This window comes from Oncorhynchus mykiss, chromosome 4 (genome assembly GCF_057628025.1).
Source record: "Oncorhynchus mykiss isolate SJ-2025 chromosome 4, ASM5762802v1, whole genome shotgun sequence".
Lineage (NCBI taxonomy): Eukaryota > Metazoa > Chordata > Actinopteri > Salmoniformes > Salmonidae > Oncorhynchus > Oncorhynchus mykiss.
In genome coordinates this window covers 25744375-25766436 of record NC_143025.1, presented here as the reverse complement: position 1 = coordinate 25766436, position 22062 = coordinate 25744375, and the positions used below count along the sequence as shown (strand labels likewise).

Genomic DNA, 22062 nt, shown 5'->3' with positions numbered 1-22062 from the left:
TTGGGTAGGTCAGTATTTGTCGCCTATTGTTTTGGCATGACCTTGTTCTGTCCGGAATAAATTACGGAAACCCAAAACCCTCTGCTCCCTGCGCCTGACTCCGCACCCACCACTCCTAGCTCCCTGACAGTGTTATACAAATCAAAATAGATTTTAGATTCTTCAAAGTAGCCTCCGTTTGCCTTGATGACAGCTTTGCACACTCTTGGCATTCTTTAAACCAGCTTCATGAGGAATGCTTTTCCAAAAGTATTGAAGGAGTTACCACATATGCTGAGCACTTATTGCCTGATTTTCCTTCACTCTGCCGTCCAACTCATCCCATATAATCTTAATTGGGTTGAGATTGGGTGATTGTGGAGGCCACTCCATCACTGTGCAGCATTCCATCACTCTCCTTCTTCGTCAAATAGCCCGTACACAGCCTGGAGGTGTGTTTAGGGTCATTGTCCTGTTAACCTGGCCTCCACAATGACCCGAACTCAACCCAGTTGAGATGGTTTGGGATGAGTTGGACTGCAGAGTGAAGGAAAAGCAGCGAACAAGTGCTCATTATATGTGGGAACTCCTTCAGGACTGTTGGAAAAGCATTCCACATGAATCTTGTTGAGTAGAATGACAAGAGTGTGCAAAGCTGTCATCAAGGCAAAGGGTTGCTACTTCGGAGTATCTCAAGTGTAAAATATAGTTTGATTTGTTTAACACTTTTTTGGTTACTACATGTGTTATTTTATAGTTTTGATGTCTTCACTATTATTCTACAATGTAGAAAATAGTACAAATAAAGAAAAACCCTTAAATGAGTAGGTGTTCTAAAAATGTCAACCTGTTTTTGCTTTGTCAGTATGGGGTATTGTGTGTAGATTTATGAGGAATTGTGTATTTTTTAAATCCATTTTAGAATAAGGCTGTAACGTAACAAAATCTGGAAAAAGTAAATGGGTCTGAATACTTTCCGAATGCATTATATTTTCAAATTTTATAGATCTGTCATAGTTTTGGTTTCATGTATTGTCATGTACTAATTATTGGTTATTTTGAGTTGCCAAACTCTAAAATCATACACATTTATGTTTTTTCCCCTCTGCCCCTTTTTGATAAGATTGTCTACTTGTTGAATGAATATTAATGGAGAAACGGTTTCTTTGCCAGCGGGTCCAGCAGCTCCAATCTATCAAGAACTCTCTCTGGTGACTTCAAACGCCTGCTTTCATCATGGGTGAATATCTTTGGATCCATTATTGACAAACATATAGGCTGAAAGGCATAAAGGTACATCTAATGTTGGAGTATGCCGCCATTCCTGTTGTTCAATTTGAAAGCAGAAGATGGAGGGGATTTTACTTGTACAGTGTCCTCATTAAATATCTCTATTGAAAAGAAATGGATGCAAATACTCTGCCCTGGATTTACTTTAGCTTACTTATAAGACATCTTGCTTGTTATTTTTTGCTTTAAATTATCTATTGTGTCCACGTACAATTCTGCTGTAAGCAGACTGCACAGTTGACACAGAATATTAACAGCGATCTGATACTGAAGCTCCCCCTACACCGCACACTCCCTCCCTGCCACTGCCCGACTGCCACAGGGATTGATGGTTCTGCCCGGTCATTATTATTCAAGGTGAACTCCTCATAGTTTCAACTGCTTGTGGACCTTCAGGCTTTTCCTGATTTCTCAAAGTCTGCCTGTTTACTGATCGTTTCAATGTACTCCTCCACCCCGGGGTTATTCATCACCTTTGCCTTTGCCTTTCGCTTGGCTGCAAGATCAGTGGAGAAGCCACCTGCCAGAGTACATGTTACATTTCCACCTGCGTGCACACATTATGAACTCTCTGTGATTAAATGACCCCTGGTATAACAACAATGCACACTGTCACCGTCAGGGGACGGACAATGTGGCAAGTCGCTGAACCAGTGGAAAAAAAATTACTGTGGCCCATTTCCTGGTTTCCAATATGCTTAATGACGGGAGTGATGAGTTATTGACAGCTCTCATCTAATTAGAGGCACTGAGGTGTCTATTGCAGCCTTGGCAGTGACAGCAGATAAAGAGGACCATTGATTTTGCTGTGGTGGACTGTATCTGGACACTTCAGGGTGTATTGGTGTGTGTGTACTGTATATGAGTGTGTAAGAGATGGCGAGGCAGGGGAGAAAGTGATCTGCTATCCCTTTGACTGGCAGAAGCCTTAAATTCCAATAAGTCACACTTCCACGGATTGGTGAAACTAATTACTGGCTTTAACTCCAGGTCAATAACGAAATGTTTGGTGGAGAGTGGGAGCATGGGAGACCTGGGAGCTGGGTAATTTGTGGCTTGGTCTCCGACGCATTCAAGTCCCCCTGTACCATTCTTGACCAGTCCTGACTTTGGTTTGAAATTAAACATTAAAACAGGTGGACACAGGGTGACAGAACTTAATTATTTCAAATCCCCATGGACTTCTTTTTAATAGGCATCTCAAAGCCGCCTCGACAACTACTGGGGTTAAACATTTATTAATGACACCCTCTGGTATGGAGCACCTCAGTAGAACGTGGCTCCTGGCTAATAATTTATGGTAGACTGTATGTGCAAATGACATCTTATTACTTTTTATTCCAGCACTAACCTCTCTGTAATTTAAACATAATTGTTAGGGGGCCATAAATATTACAAATGTTTTCATGGGAATGAGAGTGTGCCGATGACCTTTCTCCTGCTCATGTGTGACTACAGTAAACAGAAAGACTGTAGGATGCGTTGAATACTAGATGTAGCAGCTGGGAGGTAAAAAATTAGAGCCCAGTGATTAACACACTCTGGGTCAGATGTTCTGTTTCCATTGTCAAGTCAAGGTGAAACCTGCATTTACTTAGATTCTCCTGCATGGTGGCCATCTGCAACAGCTTGTCACTCAGACCTTCTCTCTGTCTCCCCCCCTCCCTTAAGTGCAGCATGCAGTCTGTTTCATCCAACGCTCCCCAATTTAGAGTAAACTGTAATTAAAGTGACTTGGCAGTCGGCTAAAACCAAATGTCATACTCCCTCATCACAAAAATGGGTGTGCAGTTGGTAGCCAGAAAAAAAGCCTGATGCTGTGGACTTATGTAAATGCCATCCTGACAGCTATTACATGTGTTCAAACTGATGTACAACTATCAATGGCAATTGATTAATGTATATTGACACATTTCTGGGCTATAGTGCAAATAGAAAAAACACATCTCCTCTGTCAGGTAGAGTACAAGGTATCCTTAGTATACAATCCTAGGTATCCATAATTCAAGGCCTGTATAAAACCTATTAATTCAGTAAAAGGTTCCCTGTGGGGTTTTATCAGTCACGGAACCAACAAACAAGCCGCTTTTCAATTCTGTATTATCTTTAAATCAAGTTCAAAAGGTTTCATCATAGGTTGCCATTGGCATTGCCATTCTGCTTGAGTGAAACCTCCCAGTCTTCTGACACAAAGCGGACATGTCCTTTGGCAATTAGTGGATTGTAAGTCAAGGAAGATGATGTTCAACAGCTTCCCAATGTAGATAAATAAATGGTCAAATAAGGCACACAGCAGCTCTGAACTAAAGTGTGGCCTGGCCCTTTAAAATGGGCCGCAGTGAATTGGCATTTCAGAATTTATCACAGCTGCCACCGACCAAGTCGGTCCAAACATTATATCACCCACTGGCTCTGGCTCTCTCCCTCTCCCTCTCCCTCTCTCTCTCTCTCTCCCTCTCTCTCTCTCTTTCTCTCTCTCTCTTCTCTCTCTCTCTCTCTCTCTCTCCTTCACTGCAGCATTGCACATCCGGGCCTGTGTTTTCTTAAAGAGCCTCTATTCAACCCTGCTCTGAATTCCAAGGAATAGGCCATGAGATCACAAAAAATGAAGTGACAGGATCAAAGCCTACTGCTCTGAACATGTTAGCATGTGTAAAAGTGCAAGGGTTTGCAAGGGTTTGCGTGTCTGTGCATCAACACTATAACTATTGACACTGCTTGCTTGAAGGAAAACAAACATTTCCCTCTCTACTCACTGCAATGTCATTGTTGAATGTTCTCCATCATCATTGTAACAAATGGCCTCATGCATTACATAGTGTAAGGACATTTTTGCAAATGCCCATAAAGAATGGCTGCAAATATGAAATTGAAACTACAGAAAAAAGCTGTTACTTCTCGGCAGCAATATGTGTTGTTCCAACAGCATATTTGAAATGAAATTCATTTCATACAGCAGCAAAATATAATTTCTGAGAAATGAACAGTACAGAAAGCAATATTAGGTTTGTTGTTTGCCATTGTTTCCCGACTACATGAGGAGTTGTATAATGAGTCTAGCCTATTTACTCCAGTTTAATGCCCTTTATTAAAGATTCAAAACATAAGATACTCATCTATATTTCTCATAATACAGTTGTCATTCATAGTTAGCTGTAGTTATCAACACTGGCACCTTGGAATGCCATCTGTACCTAGCTCTCAGCCTTACAACAATAGTACATGTTTCAGCCACCATTCTTCCTGCTGCAGCATAAAAGATCAGGGGAGAATTTCCAATCAAAGTTTTCATACCTCAGTTGATGGAAACTCAGGGAGAGAGCATGGAGCCTTCAGAACCAAGTGAGATATTACTTTTTCAGATTGAAAAGTGCCTCTCAGTATTGAAATCACGATCGATCAATTGACAATTAACGGATTCGATTTCCCACAAAGATTGTCTGGAGGCACCTTGCTAAATCTACAGAGCAGTCCCCACGATTCACATACTTCTAACACACCACAGCGGATAAAACCATGTGTATGTGCACACACATCATACCCTGCAGTCCATGTGCACACATATCATACCCTGCAGTCCATGTGCACACACATCATACCCTGCAGTCCATGTGCACACACATCATACCCTGCAGTCCATGTGCACACATATCATACCCTGCAGTCCATGTGCACACATATCATACCCTGCAGTCCATGTGCACACACATCATACCCTGGAGTCCATGTGCACACATATCATACCCTGCAGTCCATGTGCACACATATCATACATACCCTGCAGTTCATGTGCAAAGACATCATACCCTGCAGTCCTCCGAGAGACTCCAATCCAACATGAATAACATATAGGGTCTTTCCACACTCTACCAAGCTATAATTCCTTCACTCACGGCCTGATTTTTATTCTACAAGCTGCATTTCAAAATGCTGAGCCCACCATTGTAAACTTCTGTTAAAATGTAATACACTTAGCACAAACTACAGGTGATTTTTACAATCGCCACTAGAATAATTAATCTCTGATTTCCTGAGAGAGAGCAGGGCAATTTGTAAGTGTTCAGAAAAGTGTACACATCCGCACCCACGTCCTGCACAAACACATACACACAAGTCTGGTGCCTTCTCTCTCTCTTACAGAGAAAGGCTGAAATGCATGGTAACACCAATATGTCCACACACACACACACACACACACACACACACACACACACACACACACACACACACACACACACACACACACACACACACACACACACACACACACACACAGACACACACAGACAGACACACACAGACAATCATACACATTCACTCACCCACACATACTATAGTACTTCAGCCCACATGAACAAAGTTACGGCACACCTCAAAAACAGACAGAAATTTAGCCCAGGTTTTACAGACAGCTTCTCTCCGGAGACACAGTGGGGAGAATGCTGGAAATGTATTGAAGCTGTAAAAATCTATTCCTGCCTCCGTGTGAGGCCCTGCACCTCCCCCAGGAGCCCCCTTCAACCATTACAAAACTGGGACGAGGCCTCATAAATGGAAAGAGGACTGAGGGAGGTGGGGGAGGAGGGTTCTGTGTCAACTGAGAAGTACCAAATAGTGCTAAGGGCAACTATGTACCCCGCTGGAGCGACCAATGCTATGTGTAAAACTGCCATCATCATAACACTACTAACTACACTGGGTTTCAGTTATTTGGAGTACTGCAGACTTACTACAGATGTAGGATCTTCATTTGAGACAGTTTGCTACAGTGGGAAAATAATCCTGCAGCAACAGGAAATGTGAATTATTATGTGGATTATAATTAATGGACATTTTTAGTAGGGGTTGATACATTTTTCACTAGGGCAAATCAAGTCTGAAATTTAAATGTGGAAGTTACTAACTTTGGAAGCTTTTTTAAAAGTCATGCAGCAGAAGTGAGCGTTTCCTGCTTTGCAGCTAAATTCTCCGCTGTGTGTTATTGTAACAAATGAACAGCGGCTCATAGAATCCATGTTCAAACCGATTATAGAGCTGGCAGAAAGAGCCTCATTTAAGCTTCACCAACTTTCCCCAACTACACAGATTCATTCTAAATCAGCTCTGTAGTACACTCTTTGAAAAAAGGGTTCCAACAGGTTTCCCCTCTGTGGAAACGGTTCTGTATGGAACCTAAAAGAGTTTTACCTGGAACCAAGAGGGTTCTTCCAAGGGTTCTCCTATGGGGACAACCAAATAACTATTTTCGGTTCTATATAGCACATTTTCTTTCGAAGAGTGTACCCTCAATGTCGACGCAAATTCCGAGAACAAGCTAACTAATATCTTAGTGGATGGGTAGTATGTGTTCATATCCTATTCTGACAGATGAGAGCTGGCAAATCATAATATTGCATAACACTATGTTAAGTCAAAATGCTGCTGCAAATTACTTCCACATCAAAGACATTCATGCAGAGTGGCATATCTTCTATGTTTGAATATCAATGGATCAAAAGATGCCCTCACGTAGAAGGACCATATTATCACAGTTTAACCTGAATTACCACCAAACACACAGCTTCAAATGTGCCCAAAGGAACAGAATATTGAATTAATACCAACCATAACTGAAAAGCTCTGCAGTATTACAGAGGATGTAGAGGGTGAACTAGCTCTCCTCTGTAACTATCAATGTGACTGAGAAATTCTCATCTGTAAAGTTGAAATCCTATTAACAATGTGGGCTGGAATTATGATAAATAGCCTACTAACAAAACATGACTCTTTACTGCATTACTGATGTCACTGAGGTCTAAATGTATTTGTAGGCAATAAGAACACTTGGATAGACAATGTGGCAAAACACAGTAACATGTTCATTGTACTTTTTTACATCATAAAGTGAGCATTAAAAATATAAAATATTAAAAGGTGTTATCAGCCACTTCATGGCCTGCACTTGCTGTATCACATGGGGGGGTCATGTGAAATCTGTCATACTCTCATTTCTCTGTTAAGTGGAAGGGTGGGGGTGGGGGTTGACATGGTAGCTCTGACTGGCAGGAAGGGAGGTCAAATGGTAAGGCAAGGACGAACAGGGAAAGAGGGGGCATGTTATGACAGGATTAGTTAGTAAGGGTAAATTAAGTATATACACCTCTTAAAGAGATTGGAGCTATATGTTCACAAAAATACTATATGTGTGACTAGATCAACGAAGGGGAGGAGGGTTGGAGAGGGGTTGCCCTGCCCTGTGTGTGTGTCACTCAGAAGAGAGGAGGGAGAGGACACAGAGAGAGGATGTTTAATGAGTGCTCCCTGCCTGCCAGAGTGGCTGCATTAACACCACACGCCTTATCAAGGGCACTGTCACCGGCCCTGAGAGGCACAATGAACTGCCACTCTGCCAACCAGCAGAAGAGAGGGAGAGAAGGAAGGAGAGGGAGGAGTGGGGAGGGAGGGAGGAGGGAGCCTAGAGGACATTATCTTGATGAAGCCATGATCGATACAGCCAGATCAAGCCAATGGAACAGGGATACCATCCCTTTTAATTGAGATTAGACTCTGCAAGTTCACCGTGCGCCCATCTAATTTAAGAGTGGACGTCGTCTCCCCACAGTTAACTCCTCACACATGTCATCAATTACAGGAGACTCTCTGACCTAGGACCTGGCAGCCAATCAGAGTGCCCCATCTCCTCTCCTCTTGGTAGTGTGCTGCCTGGGGAGGAGAGACTCCTCTCTCTGTGGCCCCATGCAGCTGGCTTTTTTGGGGTCCTTCTCTGTTTTCTGTGTTATTTATTCCAGTGCATACATACCTCCTTGTCTACATATTTTCTTGCCCGGTTTCCTGGCACATTCCTTGGATATTCTTTTTACTGTAAAATGAATAGAAGACTAAAAAATAACATGGAGCTCCATTAAGGACAGTTGGAGCATGCAACACCACTATCTGACTGCTGAGGAAGGAAAAATTAGTTAACAAAGAGAGTTGCTCTTATTGGCTTAGTTCATGAATCAATAAGTCAGTGAATCAATCAATAATCATTATTTACATGAGCTTCTTCCTTGATGAGCTCTGTTCATTGTGCCTACACACAATGGACAGATGATGAGCCGCTGTCAGTCAGGAGTGAGAAGGAGGGGGAGGAGGAAGAGGAGGAAGAGGATGAAGAGGAGAAAGAAGGGAGGAACCAGTCTCACCTGAATGGACATGCTGTGGTGGACAGGACGATGTGCATGTGGGTGGAGGGATCAGGAGACTAATAAACAGCCGCACACTCACTCACTCACTCACTCACTCAAACACACACAAACTCACACACACATGCACACACAAACTCACACACACATGCACACACAAACTCACACATGCACACACACACACAAACACACACACACACACACACACACACACACACACACACACACACACACACACACACACACACACACACATACACACATACACACATACACACACACAGTGGTGCACACATAGAGGCACACACACACATACACTCACACACAGAGGCACACATAAACTTTGGCACACACACGTACACAGTAACATACATAAAAGCAGTGTCATGCACGTAAACATGCAAAGGTCATGCTTTTCTCACTCTGTTGTCAGCAAACAGACAGGAATATATTTAAAAAGAGGTTGCTGGTTTAGGTCTGTTTTCCCTTTTGGTCCTGCTGTTAACTCACCATCCTCAGTGGGAACATATATGTTTAAGAAAAGGCAGTCCTCGCTCTGGTCCTGTACGTAAGAAGACACTATCTCCAGGTTGTTAGTGAACCACACAGGCAGCATGACGTCTGGCAGACGCCCCTCCACGATGGTCTGAGGGCAGACCGGGGCGAACTGCGTAGCGTTACGGACCTCCGGCCAAAAGATGGGTGGCTCTGGGGGCTGGAAGCGCCTCTCGCCTGTGGGGGGTGCGGCATAAGGCACCCCCAGGAACTGGATGACGGGTCCCAGGATCTCATTGTTGAGCTCCTTCTTGACGCCCCTCAGTTTGCCGTAGACGGTGGTGACCACGGGGTCCGTCTCGTCCAGTTTCTGAGAGGCCGTGACCAGGGCCTGCTGTGCTAGGCTCAGTATCCACAGCAGGAAGGTTAGGTCCAGGCCCAGACCCAGGCCTACGCCCAGCCGGAGCTGCATGGCCCTCCAGGCAGGGTACAGCTTCAGACAGCCAGGTCTCTGCAGGGGCATGCTCCCTCTGTCACACCAGTAGACACACACACACTAAAGGGGCTAATCACACCACAGCGCTAGCAGCAACAATCCACTTTAGATCCACTCACAGGAAGGGGTGCAATCAAAGGCAAAGTATCAGGCCTCCCAAACACGCGGCTGTCAAAACTTTCAAAGGCTCTTCGCATGGCAAGTATTCCCCATTGATTTCACACTGGCGGAGGCGACATCTTCACTTGCCGATATTTTTCAGGCCGCATCCTATTGACAATCCTGTTGTCCATCCTGGCGACACAGGCAGGGCAGCCATTTGCAGCAGGTCTTCCACAGATAAATCAACTCCAGTCAGTGCGTAGGTCTATATCCTGCAGGAAATAAAAAATAATTCATTAGTGCTAAGGTGAAGGGAAGAAATATGAACAGAGCAGGGCTTTATTGGCTGTTACAATCTGGATGTTCCCATCAAGCAGAGCACAGGGCAATCACAGTCTGCCTAGTGACATTTCATCAATCATGTGCAAGCAGACTGACTGAGTGACTAGGTACTGTACTAGTTATGGGATCCCTCCTACTCCTCCAGACCTGGGAGGGAGAATTAAGACGATCATGTTTCATAGAGAGAAAGAAATCCTATTTGTTTATCATGTAATGACACATCTCATAGACACTTCTCAGCCAGAGCAGGAGCAGACACACGGTGGGGGACAAAAATACACTATTCAGTTTTTGACAGTATTTCTATGGAAACATAAAAAAATAGAGCATCCACATTTGTATGACTAGAGCACACTTTAAACATGTTTACTCAACAAGGAGAGATAATAATGAAGGAAATATGCTCAGATGAATAACAAATAAAGCTGAAAACCAAGCTTTGAGGTAAAATATATATATTTTGTTGTTGTTGTTGTTGTTGTTGTTGTTGCTGTTGTTGTAACTGTAAAAACACCAGCAAATCAGCTCCAAGTGGTGTTACTTTTGGATATCTGTTCAAACGTATTCCCACGCACACTAGTGAGTTATATGTGATTGTATACAAATGTAAGCAAGGTTTGAAATGATTATGTTTTAGTCAAAAATTATATTTGTTGGGGCTTCTTGCGGTTAATTTGCATTCAAATTATTTGTAATTATGTTCCGGCTCCCTGACCATCCGCTCAAGACAAGTTTCGGGCCACGGCTGAATCTAGTTGTTGATCCATGCTATACAGTACAGAGATTGTTTACATTTACTTTGTTTACAAACACTGGAGTAAAACAAGCTATTATTTTGGGTTCTGATGGGGTACAACAGTTGAAAAACTCTCATGTGAGGCTGTTATAAGTGATATGCTACAAGATTCAATGGGTATTTATCATTAATTTATAAGTCCAAAAATTGATGTAGCAACTGCAGATTGCCCCTTGAACTGACTACTTCCAAATTGATTGAGGAGAGACTTTTCAACCATACAGTACGGTACATAAAACATATACAGTTGAAGTCGGAAGTTTACATACACTTAGGTTGGAGTCATTAAAACTAGTTTTCAACCACTCAAATTTCTTGTTAAAAAACTATAGTTTTGTCAAGTCGGCTAGGACATCTATTTTGTGCATGACACAAGTAATTTTTCCAACAATTGTTTATAGACAGATCATTTCACTTATAATTCACTGTATCACAATTCCAGTGGGTCAGAAGTTTACATACACTAAGTTGACTGTGCTTTTAAACAGCTTGGAAAATTCCAGAAAATTATATCATGGCTTTAGAAGCTTCTGATAGGCTAAATGACATAATTTGAATCAATTGGAGGTGTACCTGTGGATGTATTTCAAGGCCTACCTTCAAACTCAGTGCATCTTTGCTTGACATCATGGGAAAATCAACATAAATCAGCCAAGACCTCAGAAGAAAAATTGTAGACCTGTACCAACAATAGTACGCAAATATAAACACCATGGGACCACGCAGCCGTCATACCGCTCAGGAAGGAGACGCGTTCTGTCTCCTAGAGATGAAGTACTTTGGTGCGAGAAGTGCAAATCAATCCCAGAACAACAGCAAAGGACCTTGTGAAGATGCTGGAGGAAACAGGTACAAAAGTATCTATATCCACAGTTAAAACGAGTCCTATATCGACATAACCGACATAACCTAAAAGGCCGCTCAGCAAGGAAAAAACAACTACGGTTTGCAACTGCACATACTTTTTGGAGAAATGTCTTCTGGTCTGATAAAACAAAAATAGAAATGTTTGGCCATAATAACCATCGTTATGTTTGGAGAAAAAAAGGGGAGGCTTGCAAGCCGAATAACACCATCCCAACCTTGAAGCACGGGAGTGGCAGCATCATGTTGTGGGGGTGCTTTGCTGCAGGAGGGACCGGTGCACTTCACAAAATAGATGGCATCATGAGGTAGGAAAATTATGTGGATATATTGAAGCAACATCTCAAAACGTCAGTCAGGAAGTTAAAGCTTGGTCGCAAATGGGTCTTCCAAATGGACAATGACCCCAAGCATACTTCCAAAGTTAAGGCAAAATGGCTTAAGGACAACAAAGTCAAGGTATTGGAGTGGCCATTACAAAGCACTGACCTCAATCCAATAGAAAATTTGTGGGCAGAACTGAAAATGTGTGTGTGAGCAAGGAGGCCTACAAACCTGACTCAGTTACACCAGCTCTGTCAGGAGGAATGGGCCAAAATTCACCCAACCTATTGTGGGAAGCCTGTGGAAGGCTAGCCAAAATGTTTAACCCAAGTTAAACAACTTAAAGGGAATGCTATTAAATACTAATTGAGTAAACTTCTGACTCACTGGGAATGTGATGAAATAAATAAATGATGAAATGAATCATTCAATCTACTATTATTCTGACATTTCACATTCTTTAAATAAAGTGGTGATCCTAACTGACCTAAGACAGGAAATATTTACTTGGATTAAATGTCAGGAATTGTGAAAAAGAGTTTAAATATATTTGGCATAGGTGTATGTAAACTTCTGACTTCAACTGTAGCTATATTTGTATCCTTCTCTATAGAAAACAAGGAGGAATGGGAGATTGGTTTATAACTCTCTCTCTCTCTCTCTCTCTCTCTCTCTCTCTCTCTCTCTCTCTCTCTCTCTCTCTATCTCTATCTCTTTCTTTCTCCCAGTGAAGCCAGTGTAAGGCGGATTCAGATCAGCCATTCATTTGGTCCAGCACATGAACCCAGCGCCAGATCTTCCAGCGCAACACAAAGCAGGTTTATGTCCTCCCACAATGGGACGCTTGTCCTCAATATTACTGTACCGGGTCCGCCACACACAGACCCACAGACCCAGATTCACAGAGTCACAGACAGAAGCAGAACAGGCACATCATTGAGAGACAGACCAAGACATAGAGACATCAGCATCCGGAGTGGAGACTATACAGTGTCATGTAGTAATCCTGTACTATGTGACTTTTAAATGAGTGGCACAGGGGTGAAGTAGGTTGACACCACGAGGAGATGAAGTGATACTAACAACCAACAATCCTAAGACACTAAGCACATGCATTTTTGTATAGCAGCTGTAGCTGTGGGCATGTTGAACAAAGCACTTAGGTTGCTTAAGCAGACCCAATGGTTTATTGGTCCTCCTGTGGACCAAAGTAAACTAGTGTGTGTGTGTGTGTGTGTGTGTGTGTGTGTGTGTGTGTGTGTGTGTGTGTGTGTGTGTGTGTGTGTGTGTGTGTGTGTGTGTGTGTGTGTGTGTGTGTGTGTGTGTGTGTGTGTGTGTGTGTGAATATACAAGAATACAGGGTTTGGGACAGAGCTATATATATCTCATACTAAATATAAATTAAAAGCTCTGCGTTGGAGGAGTTTGGCAGTCCTCTGAGTTTCAAACCATCCCAGTCACGGCAGATTAAATGTCCTTGTGTGCCCAATGGTAATATTTGCAGTCATTTCTATTTTGTCTATAGCCAAACATATTAATTATTGGCATCATTCTCACTTCAACCCTCGCAACAAAACCATCTTTTAAAACAAATCACATCTATTGACAAAGGCGTACAAATGATATGCATGCAAACAAATGCAAAGCACTCTGAGTTCTGGAATAATTAGGCAAACAGATAAACAGAATTAAATGAAAAACCTCCCGCATTGATTGTGTACTGTATTGTTAATGAGACTATAAAACTACTGTGAGGTTTTTACAATGGGGCGGCTAAGAAAAACTGCACATGAGCCTTGCCACAAGCCTTGTCATCTCTGACACACCAGCCAAATATTTAGATTGCAGACAGGCAAATGAAATCCAAGGTGTTGGCTCTAATCTGAACTATTTTTTTCAGTCCAGGAGGGGCTAGGTTTGGCTCGAGCGATGATTGCTGGCTTGTCGGAGCAAAACAGAATTTGGTAACATTATTGTGCTGCACGGTGTGAGTGGTGTGAGGGAGATTAAGTGAATGAGTGTGCGCAGAGGATGAGATTTGATTGTGGCCTTTAATCTTTACAACAATCTAACTCAAACAGGCCTATGCTGAGAGGAGTTTAGTGAGGTCTCTCCCAAAGCTAAATCTCTCAGGGGTGGTAACATACACATACCACTGGGTAAAACCCTACGGTAGCTACCTTAACACCCTGTAATATCTTTCTCATACCTACAGCATAACAGAAGTGTCACCATGATGCAATTTCAATCAAGTGAAACAAAAATACAATCCAATACTATACTGTATTTGCATGTTTTCCTTCGAGACAATTCGTTCTCAATCCATTGTCCTACCTTATCCTAAAAATGGGGACAGAAAATGGTTGCAACTTTGCCTCCAATTTCAATGCTTTCTGTATGTGATTAAACTCTTCCAGGTGTTGAGAACAAATTTCACACGTGGCCAGGATATCCATTTAACAAATCCTTTGCAAATCCCCTGCTTAAGAACCCTACCATAATAAGCTCAGCAGATCAAGCAGAAAGAGGTGATCTATGAAATCAGCCTTGCCATTTATTTTGCATGTGGAGTCACTCATTTATCATCCTGTTTTTCCAACTAAGTTTTTGTTCATGTTTATTTGTTGTTTCTTTCCCAGAGTTTATGGCAAGGCATCCGTCATGCAGATCCCCCGCAGGGACTTGTCCCAGTGTGAGTCAAATCACTAACCCACTCAGGGACCCTGCAGCCAAGTTCCAATGCTGAAATAGGAAGCATTGCAATGGGAAGCAATGTTATGACTTAATACATTGCAGAACTACGCTTTTTTTTCCTTCAGTTATAGACAATACATACCTGATGCATCACAATACGTCATCACCACATGATTTATTACCCTATTCATTTACTGATGGGTCTACAGGGTGGCAAAATACCTCAGATAAGGCATGGATATACATAGACTGAGAGACGGTGGTAGAGGAAGAGCATTTAATGAGGTTCAGCACATTTCCCAAATAGGAGCCATTGGAAGGTCCCCGATTATATAGAGGTGTACTCTGGAAAACAAACGGCCTATTATTTCAGCCCAAGCTGTCAAAAGTAGAGAACATATGGGCACAAAGTAGAGTTATGCCGGCAGTCAGTCAACAGACTAAACCTTCCATCACTGTGTGGTTTACTTCCATGCGAGCTACCGCTGACATTAATGATCTCATTTCACCTCCAGGAAGGCTTTTGGGGAATTTGTAGTCAGCTGCTTATGACTATTTCAGTGGATATGATTAGCCAGCAGGTCCGCCTGCTGTGATTTGTGGACTTTGTGGTGTGACAGTGGGACGTTGCTGTGATTTAAGAACACAAGTCGGAATTCTCCTTGGCACTCATCAAAAATCGAGCGCTGTTTGAGACAATGCCCATTGTATCACCAGCCTTTAGTAAAATGTGTCAGTCACATTGTGAGGTAAATGCTAACTAGACTTGACTGCAGCAGCTCTACTGAGGCCTGTCTCCAAGCTGGGGGAAATCCCAAGGCTTGGGTTATTAAAGACTGATGATTTTTTAGATTTTTTTTAATCCATTATTTTACCAGGTAAGTTGACTGAGAACACGTTCTCATTTACAGCAACAACCTGGGGAATAGTTACAGGGGAGAGGGGGGGATGAATGAGCCAATTGTAAACTGGGGATTAATAGGTGACTGTTTGAGGGCCAGATTGGGAATTTAGCCAGGACACTGGGGTTAACATCCCTACTCTTACAACAAGTGCCATGGGATCTTTAATGACCTCAGAGAGTCAGGACACCCATTTAACATCCCATCCGGAAGACAGCGCGGTCCCCAATCACTGCCCTGGGGTATTGTGATATTTTTTAGACCAGAGGAAAGAGTGTCTCCTACTGGCCCTCCAACACCACTTCCAGCAGCACCTGGTCTCTCATCTAGGGACTGACCAGGATCAACCCTGCTTAGCTTCAGAAGCAAGCCAGCAGTGGTATGTAGGATGGTATGCTGCTGGGAATTGAATAAGTCTGGTATTCACACATGAATAAGAAGAAATCTGCAATCTAAATGCAGAAGGAAATGATGATGAAGAAACAATTCTGATCATAGTACAAATTACCGGCAACAATATTCGTGCTACTAACAAAAAATTATAGAACGCTTACACCAATGCTATCATCCATTACAAAAGGTAGCAGCGGTAGCAGTAGTATCGTAATAGTAGTAGTATCCACCATTTAGGTTTTTGACCATTGCTACCATCTAAATTATGGCTAATGACAGTTAACAAATTCCAATTTACTGCTTAAGTCCCACTGACTCTAGCAGGTTCTCGCGTGCTGTCATGTCACATCAACTCTCAGTGCTCTGGAGCTGGGAACATGGAGGAGTTCAAATGTAACGGCAAGCTATGAGCGCTTCACCCTGCACACACACACACAGACACACTGCACAAAAACTACACGCACACACATATACACATGACGTGCAGTGCCCAGCACATGTCTGTAGCCTGTGGCGGAGCACTGAGGTGCATGACGACAGGGGTGACGTGGCTGTGCATTATTCATCCTGTTCTACTCCCAGCGTCTGCAGCTGCCCCAGCCAAGTCCTGCATCACACTGCACACTGCAGCCTACATACACTACCTACCCCCTTACCCTTCATTGGCCCCCTCAAGGAAACCTCCTCCTCTGGTCTCACATCCCCACGTTACACTGTTTACCAGGAGGCTGAAGAGCATCATAACTGGACAGCTCCATGTGTGCTTCTACTTAGCTTATCAGGTCAATTCTCTCAAATCAAATCAAGTGTATTTGTTAAGTGCATTTCATGTGTGTTCACAAAATATTGCAAGAACAGCCAAACAAAACAATGCAAGAAAAGGGAATACGAGTTGATAACACAATCAATTGAGAAAGACAGGGGCAGGATGCGAGTAGGGGTGGCATTGGCAGGGGCTGTGATCAGCATTGTGATGCTGATCACAGCCCTTGTTAGAGCCTGACTGTATTTAGCTTTCTAAATGGCTGTGACTGAATGGCTGTGTGGGAGGGCATCTGTTTTCCCCTCCACTTGGTTCACCTGGCTGCCATCTTTGTGTCTTCTTGCCAGGGGTCACAGCTGAAGCACCAGTTTGGCGTGAAAAAAATAAAAATGGAAAAGCTTCCTGGCTGCTCTCCGAGAGTCCCTGTGCTCAGTGAGAAACACTACCTCCCACTCTCTCACTTCAGGGCACAGAGACCAGGCCTGATCAGGAGTGTATTTGGGAAAGTCATTATCATACATTTAGAAAAATGATAAACTCCACTATTAGATTATATTTTACCGTAATAGAAATGGAGCGGGCTCTCCCCAGCTCTGCTCTCCTGGGGTACACAGATCTTACGGCTCCACTTTAGCCCACCCCTAGGATCCAGGGGTCCTCCTCAAATTGGTTTACATCAAAAGCAATAATTAGTTACTTACCGCAGATCTCATGGGGGACTTGGATGCCCTCAAGGGCCAAGCCTGTGAGCTGGGGAGAGTAAACACAGAACCTGCTCTCGACTAGTTTCCCCTGGTGGGACTCAAACTTGGGTTTGGTTTCTTAATGGGCAAAAATAGAGGGCAAAACTTTCTTTCAGAGATATAAACGAGGCAAAACTTCTGTCAAATCATATGAAATCAAAATGTATTAGTCACATGCTTCGTAAAAAAGCAGGTGTGGACTAACAGTGAAATGTTTACTTCCAGAGAGAAAGAAAATAGAGAAGTTATGGAAAACACGTAATAATAGATACACAATGAGTAACAATAACTTGGCTATATACAAGGGGGACCAGTGCCGAGTCGATGTGCAGGGGTAAAAGGTACTTGAGGTAGATACAGTAAGCTCCGAAAGTATTGGGAGAGTGAATTTTGTTGTTGGTGGTCCTGGATGGCAGGAAGCTCAGCCCCAGTGATGTACTGGGCCACACACACTCCCCTCTGCCATAAATGTGTTACTGTCCCAATACTTTTGGAGTTCACTGTATGTACAACTAGGATTAAAGTGACAGATAATAAACAGTAGCAGCAGCATATGTGATGAGTCAAAGAAGTTTGTGCAAAAAGGGTCAATGCAGATAGTCCAGGTAGCTATTTAACTAACTACAATACATTACCAAAAGTATGGGGACGAATGCTCGTCGAACATCTCATTCCAAAATCATGGGCATTAATATGGAGTTGGTCCCCTGTTTGCTGAAATAAAAGCCTCCACTCTTCTGGGAAGCATTCCACTAGATGTTGAAACATTGCTGTGGAGACTTGCTTCCATTCAACCACATTAGTGAGGTCGGTCACTGATGTTGGGCGATTAGGCCTGGCTCGCAGTCGGAGTTCCAATTAATCCCCAAAGGTGTTTGATTGGGTTGAGGTCAGGGCTCTCTGTGGAGGCCAGTCAAGTTATTCCACACTGATCGATTTATGTTTGGACCTTGCTTTGTGCATGGGGTCATTGCCATGCTGAAACAGGAAAGGGCCTTCTCCCAAACTGTTGCCACAAAGTTATCGTGAAGATTTCCCTTCACTGGAACTAAGGGGCCAGTGAGCTTTACACCACTCCAGCCATGCCAAATCTTTTCAGCCTCCTGAGAGGGAAAAGGCATTGTTGTGCCCCCTTCACGACTGTGTTGGTGTGTTTGGACAATAATATATCCTTAGTGATGTGGACACAGAGGAACTGGAAGCTCTTGACCCGATCCATTATAGCCCTGTTGATGTGAATGGGAGAGTACTCGGCCCTCCATTTCCTGGAGTCCACGATCAGCTCCTTTGTCTTGATAACATTGAGGGAGAGAATGTTGGTCTGGCACCACACTGTCAGGTCTCTGACCTCCTCCCTATAGGCTCATCGTCATCTGTGATCAGGCCTGCCGCTGTTGTGTCATCAACAAATTGAATGATGGTGTTGGAGTTATGCGCGGTTGTAGGTGAACAGGGAGTACAGGAAAGGACAAAAGCCCTCCTGAGGGGCCCCTGTGTTGAGGGTCAGCGTGGCGGGTGTTGTTGCCTACCCTCATCACCTGGGGTGTCCCGTCAGGAAGTCCAGGATCCGGTTGCAAAGAAAGTTCAGTCCCAGGGTCCTTAGCTTAGTGATGAGCTTGGAGGGCACTATGGTGTTGAACAGCATTATCATGTAAGTGTTCCTTTTGTCCAAGTGTCCAAACCACTTCACTGTGGTCAAAACGTACTGTCACTGTGGGGACGACATTGGTGACTGATGTGGTTAAACTCCTCAATGCCATTGGATGAGTCCTGGAACATATTCCAGTCTGTGCTAGCTTCGTAAACAGGTGTAGACTAACAGTGAAATGCTTACTTAAGGGCCCTTCCCAACAATGCAGAGAGAAAGAAAATAGAGAAATGATAGAAAAGGAAAACACGTAATAGATACACAATGAGTAAGGATAACTTGAGAATTTAAATTGATGCAATGAACATGGCGACTGTCAGCTTTAATTTGGGGGTATTTTCATCCATATCGGGTGAACCGTTTAGAAATGACGGCACTTTTTGTACATAGTCCCTCTGTTTTAGGGGGCCAAAGTATTGGGACAAATTCCCTTATGTACATTTAAGTAGTAAAAAGTTTAGTATTTGGTCCCATATTCAAAGCACGCAGTGGCTACATCAAGCTTGTGACTCTACAAACTTGTGTTTCATATTATTTTATGCCCTGTAGAAATTAAAGGTAAATAATGCATTGTGTCATTTTGGAGTCACTTTTATTGTAAATAAGAATAGAATATGTTTCTCAACGCTTCTACATTAATGTGGATGCTACCATGATTACGGACAATCCTGAATGAATAGTAGATAATGATATTTGTGAGTCTGTAACTTTCTCACTCATCATTATTCACAATTAATGTAGGATTATCCGTAATCATGGTAGCATCCAAATTCATTTACATTTATTAAACCCCTCTTGTAATTTCTATTGAGCACAAAGTAATCTGAAACACAACCCAAAAAACAGCAAATCCATCCAACAAATTTGCATCCAACAAATGAATATTAGAGCGCATCAGCTGTTATTGTAACGGTTTTCCTCCTCTTCTGAGGAGGAGTAGGAAGGATCGGACCAATATGCAACGTGGTAAGTGTTCGTCATTTTATTAAACTGAACACTACAATACAAAGTAACAAAAAAGAACAACCAAAACAGTTCCGTCTGGTAACTAAAACAAAGACAGAAAACAACTACCCACAAATCATAGTGGGAAAACAGGCTGCCTAAGTATGGTTCGATTGACAGCTGTCTCTGATTGGGAACCATACCAGGCCAAAACCAGAAATACAAAACATAGAACAAAACATAGAATTCCCACCCCAACTCACGCCCTGACCAAACTAAAATAGAGACATAAAAAAGGAACTAAGGTCAGGACATGACAGTTATTAAGAAAGAGAGAAACACCACCCTCCTTGAGCTTACCCGACGCTCCCATTTTGTCCTGCCAATGCATAGAAAAACCAGCTAGAATATTATCCATGTCCTTGTTTAGCCAAGTTTCCGACAAACATAGGATATTACAGTTGTTCAGGTTCCATTGATAGGACAGTCTCGAACGGAGCTCATACAGTTTGTTCTCCAGTGATTGTACATTCGCCAATACAAAAGAGGGTAGAGGCGGTTTACTTCCTTTACCACTGTAGTTTCATCAGGATTTCCGCATGTCGGTCTCTAAATTGCTGTATCTTTCTCTTCCGAGTTTCGAGGATAAGGGCCTGGTCCGGGGTGAGCAGTATGTCCTGCGCATCTGACTCACTGAGGTAGACATTTTCATTGAAATCGAGGTTAGTGATTGCTGTTCCGATGTTCAAAAGCTATTTTCGATCCTAGGAAACAATGGCGGAAACGTTATGTACCAAAAAACTAAGATCAGCGCAAAAAAAACACACAAAATAGGTCAGAGAGCCCCGTACAACGGCCGCTATACATTTCAACGCCAATCTTTTCAGTGGGGCGTTTGAGCAGATTATTCTCGACAGAATATTAATCCATTATTTTTTCACTTTGCTCTGGCTTTAAAAGTCACCCTCCTGAGAGGAAGGACAGGTGTCTATGTGCAAACACAGAGCCTAAGTGGGCTGAATTGGAATGTGTGAGCGCTTCTATGGCCCAGCTCTCTCTCACCTTTAGAGCAGCAGGACTCTGATCGATTGACTGAGAGGTCCTTTCACTCCAGCAGATGTGGAGAGGTGGGAAGTGGAGTTTTGAACGCGGCGCTGCCACACAACCCTAGATGGGAGGGGGTGAGCAGCAAGCACAAACTACACTCATCACAGAAACAAGTCCGTTACGGCTGTTTAGCTTTGTCTTGCTTTTTCTGGCACGTACTGTGAGCACCACTTTTCATGTGTTTTGTTTTTGTTTCCCCAGGAAATGGACAGAAAAAGTGTGAAAGGACTGGGTGCCCTCTGAGGTGAGAACCTGAGTCATCATATCAGAGGGTTGGTCAGGTGCCACAGGAGAGCTCTGTGACTCTGTATACTCATTAGATGGGGTGCTCCAACGTCCCGCCACTGTGTACACGCATGCACACACACACACACACACACACACACACACACACACATACACACACACACACACACACACACACACACACACACGCACACACACACACACACACACACACACACACACACACACACACACACACACACACACACTCTTCAGACCTTATTAATGCCCCATTTCAGGGCTGAGGCTCTCGTTGCACCCCATTTCCCACCTCAGATCAGTCAAGACACAATGAACTGACCGAAAACACAGCAAATGGCCACTAAAGCTCTCATGTTGACAAGAGGAGTGCATCAGTCCACTTGAGCTGAAGAAACACTGTGGGGGCTAAATAACCAGCAAATGGCCTGAAATGACTCGGTTACATGAAAAACCACCTTCCGTGGCAAATCCCTAACACTATACATGCCACAGGCACTCACAAAGCCCTCTTCCGGAGGGGCCATTTGGAGCCTATGCTAGAAAATCTGAAAAATATGCAGACAGTTCCGAAATGGCCCCAAATTAAGCAACACTGTCTGCCATTTTAGAACTTGTTACAGAAACCTTCCCAGCAATAATTTCATGAGGAAAGGGTGGCAAATTACTGCCATAGTCTCCATCCCATAGCAAAAGAAACACTATAAAAAAATAATAATGTTGTTTTTACA

General features: G+C 43.2%; 1 protein-coding gene and 1 long non-coding RNA gene across 5 annotated transcripts in view; one reads left to right on the top strand and one right to left on the bottom strand.

Moving 5' to 3' along the window:
- The window catches only part of LOC110521588 (neuroligin-1), a 334792-nt gene that overhangs the window by 255402 nt on the left and 57328 nt on the right, over nucleotides 1–22062 (bottom strand). For all 4 annotated transcript variants that reach the window (XM_090231650.1, XM_036968746.2, XM_036968744.2 and 1 more), the window contains exon 2: nucleotides 8964–9818. In XM_090231650.1, coding sequence (XP_090087776.1) covers nucleotides 8964–9471 — 508 coding nt within the window. In that variant the 5' untranslated portion in view covers nucleotides 9472–9818. The remainder of the gene's footprint in view (nucleotides 1–8963; nucleotides 9819–22062) is intronic.
- LOC149983958 (uncharacterized) lies at nucleotides 12599–21443 on the top strand. Its single transcript, XR_016495183.1, has 3 exons — nucleotides 12599–12690; nucleotides 21029–21141; nucleotides 21269–21443. It is a non-coding gene; the product is annotated as an uncharacterized LOC149983958 (long non-coding RNA).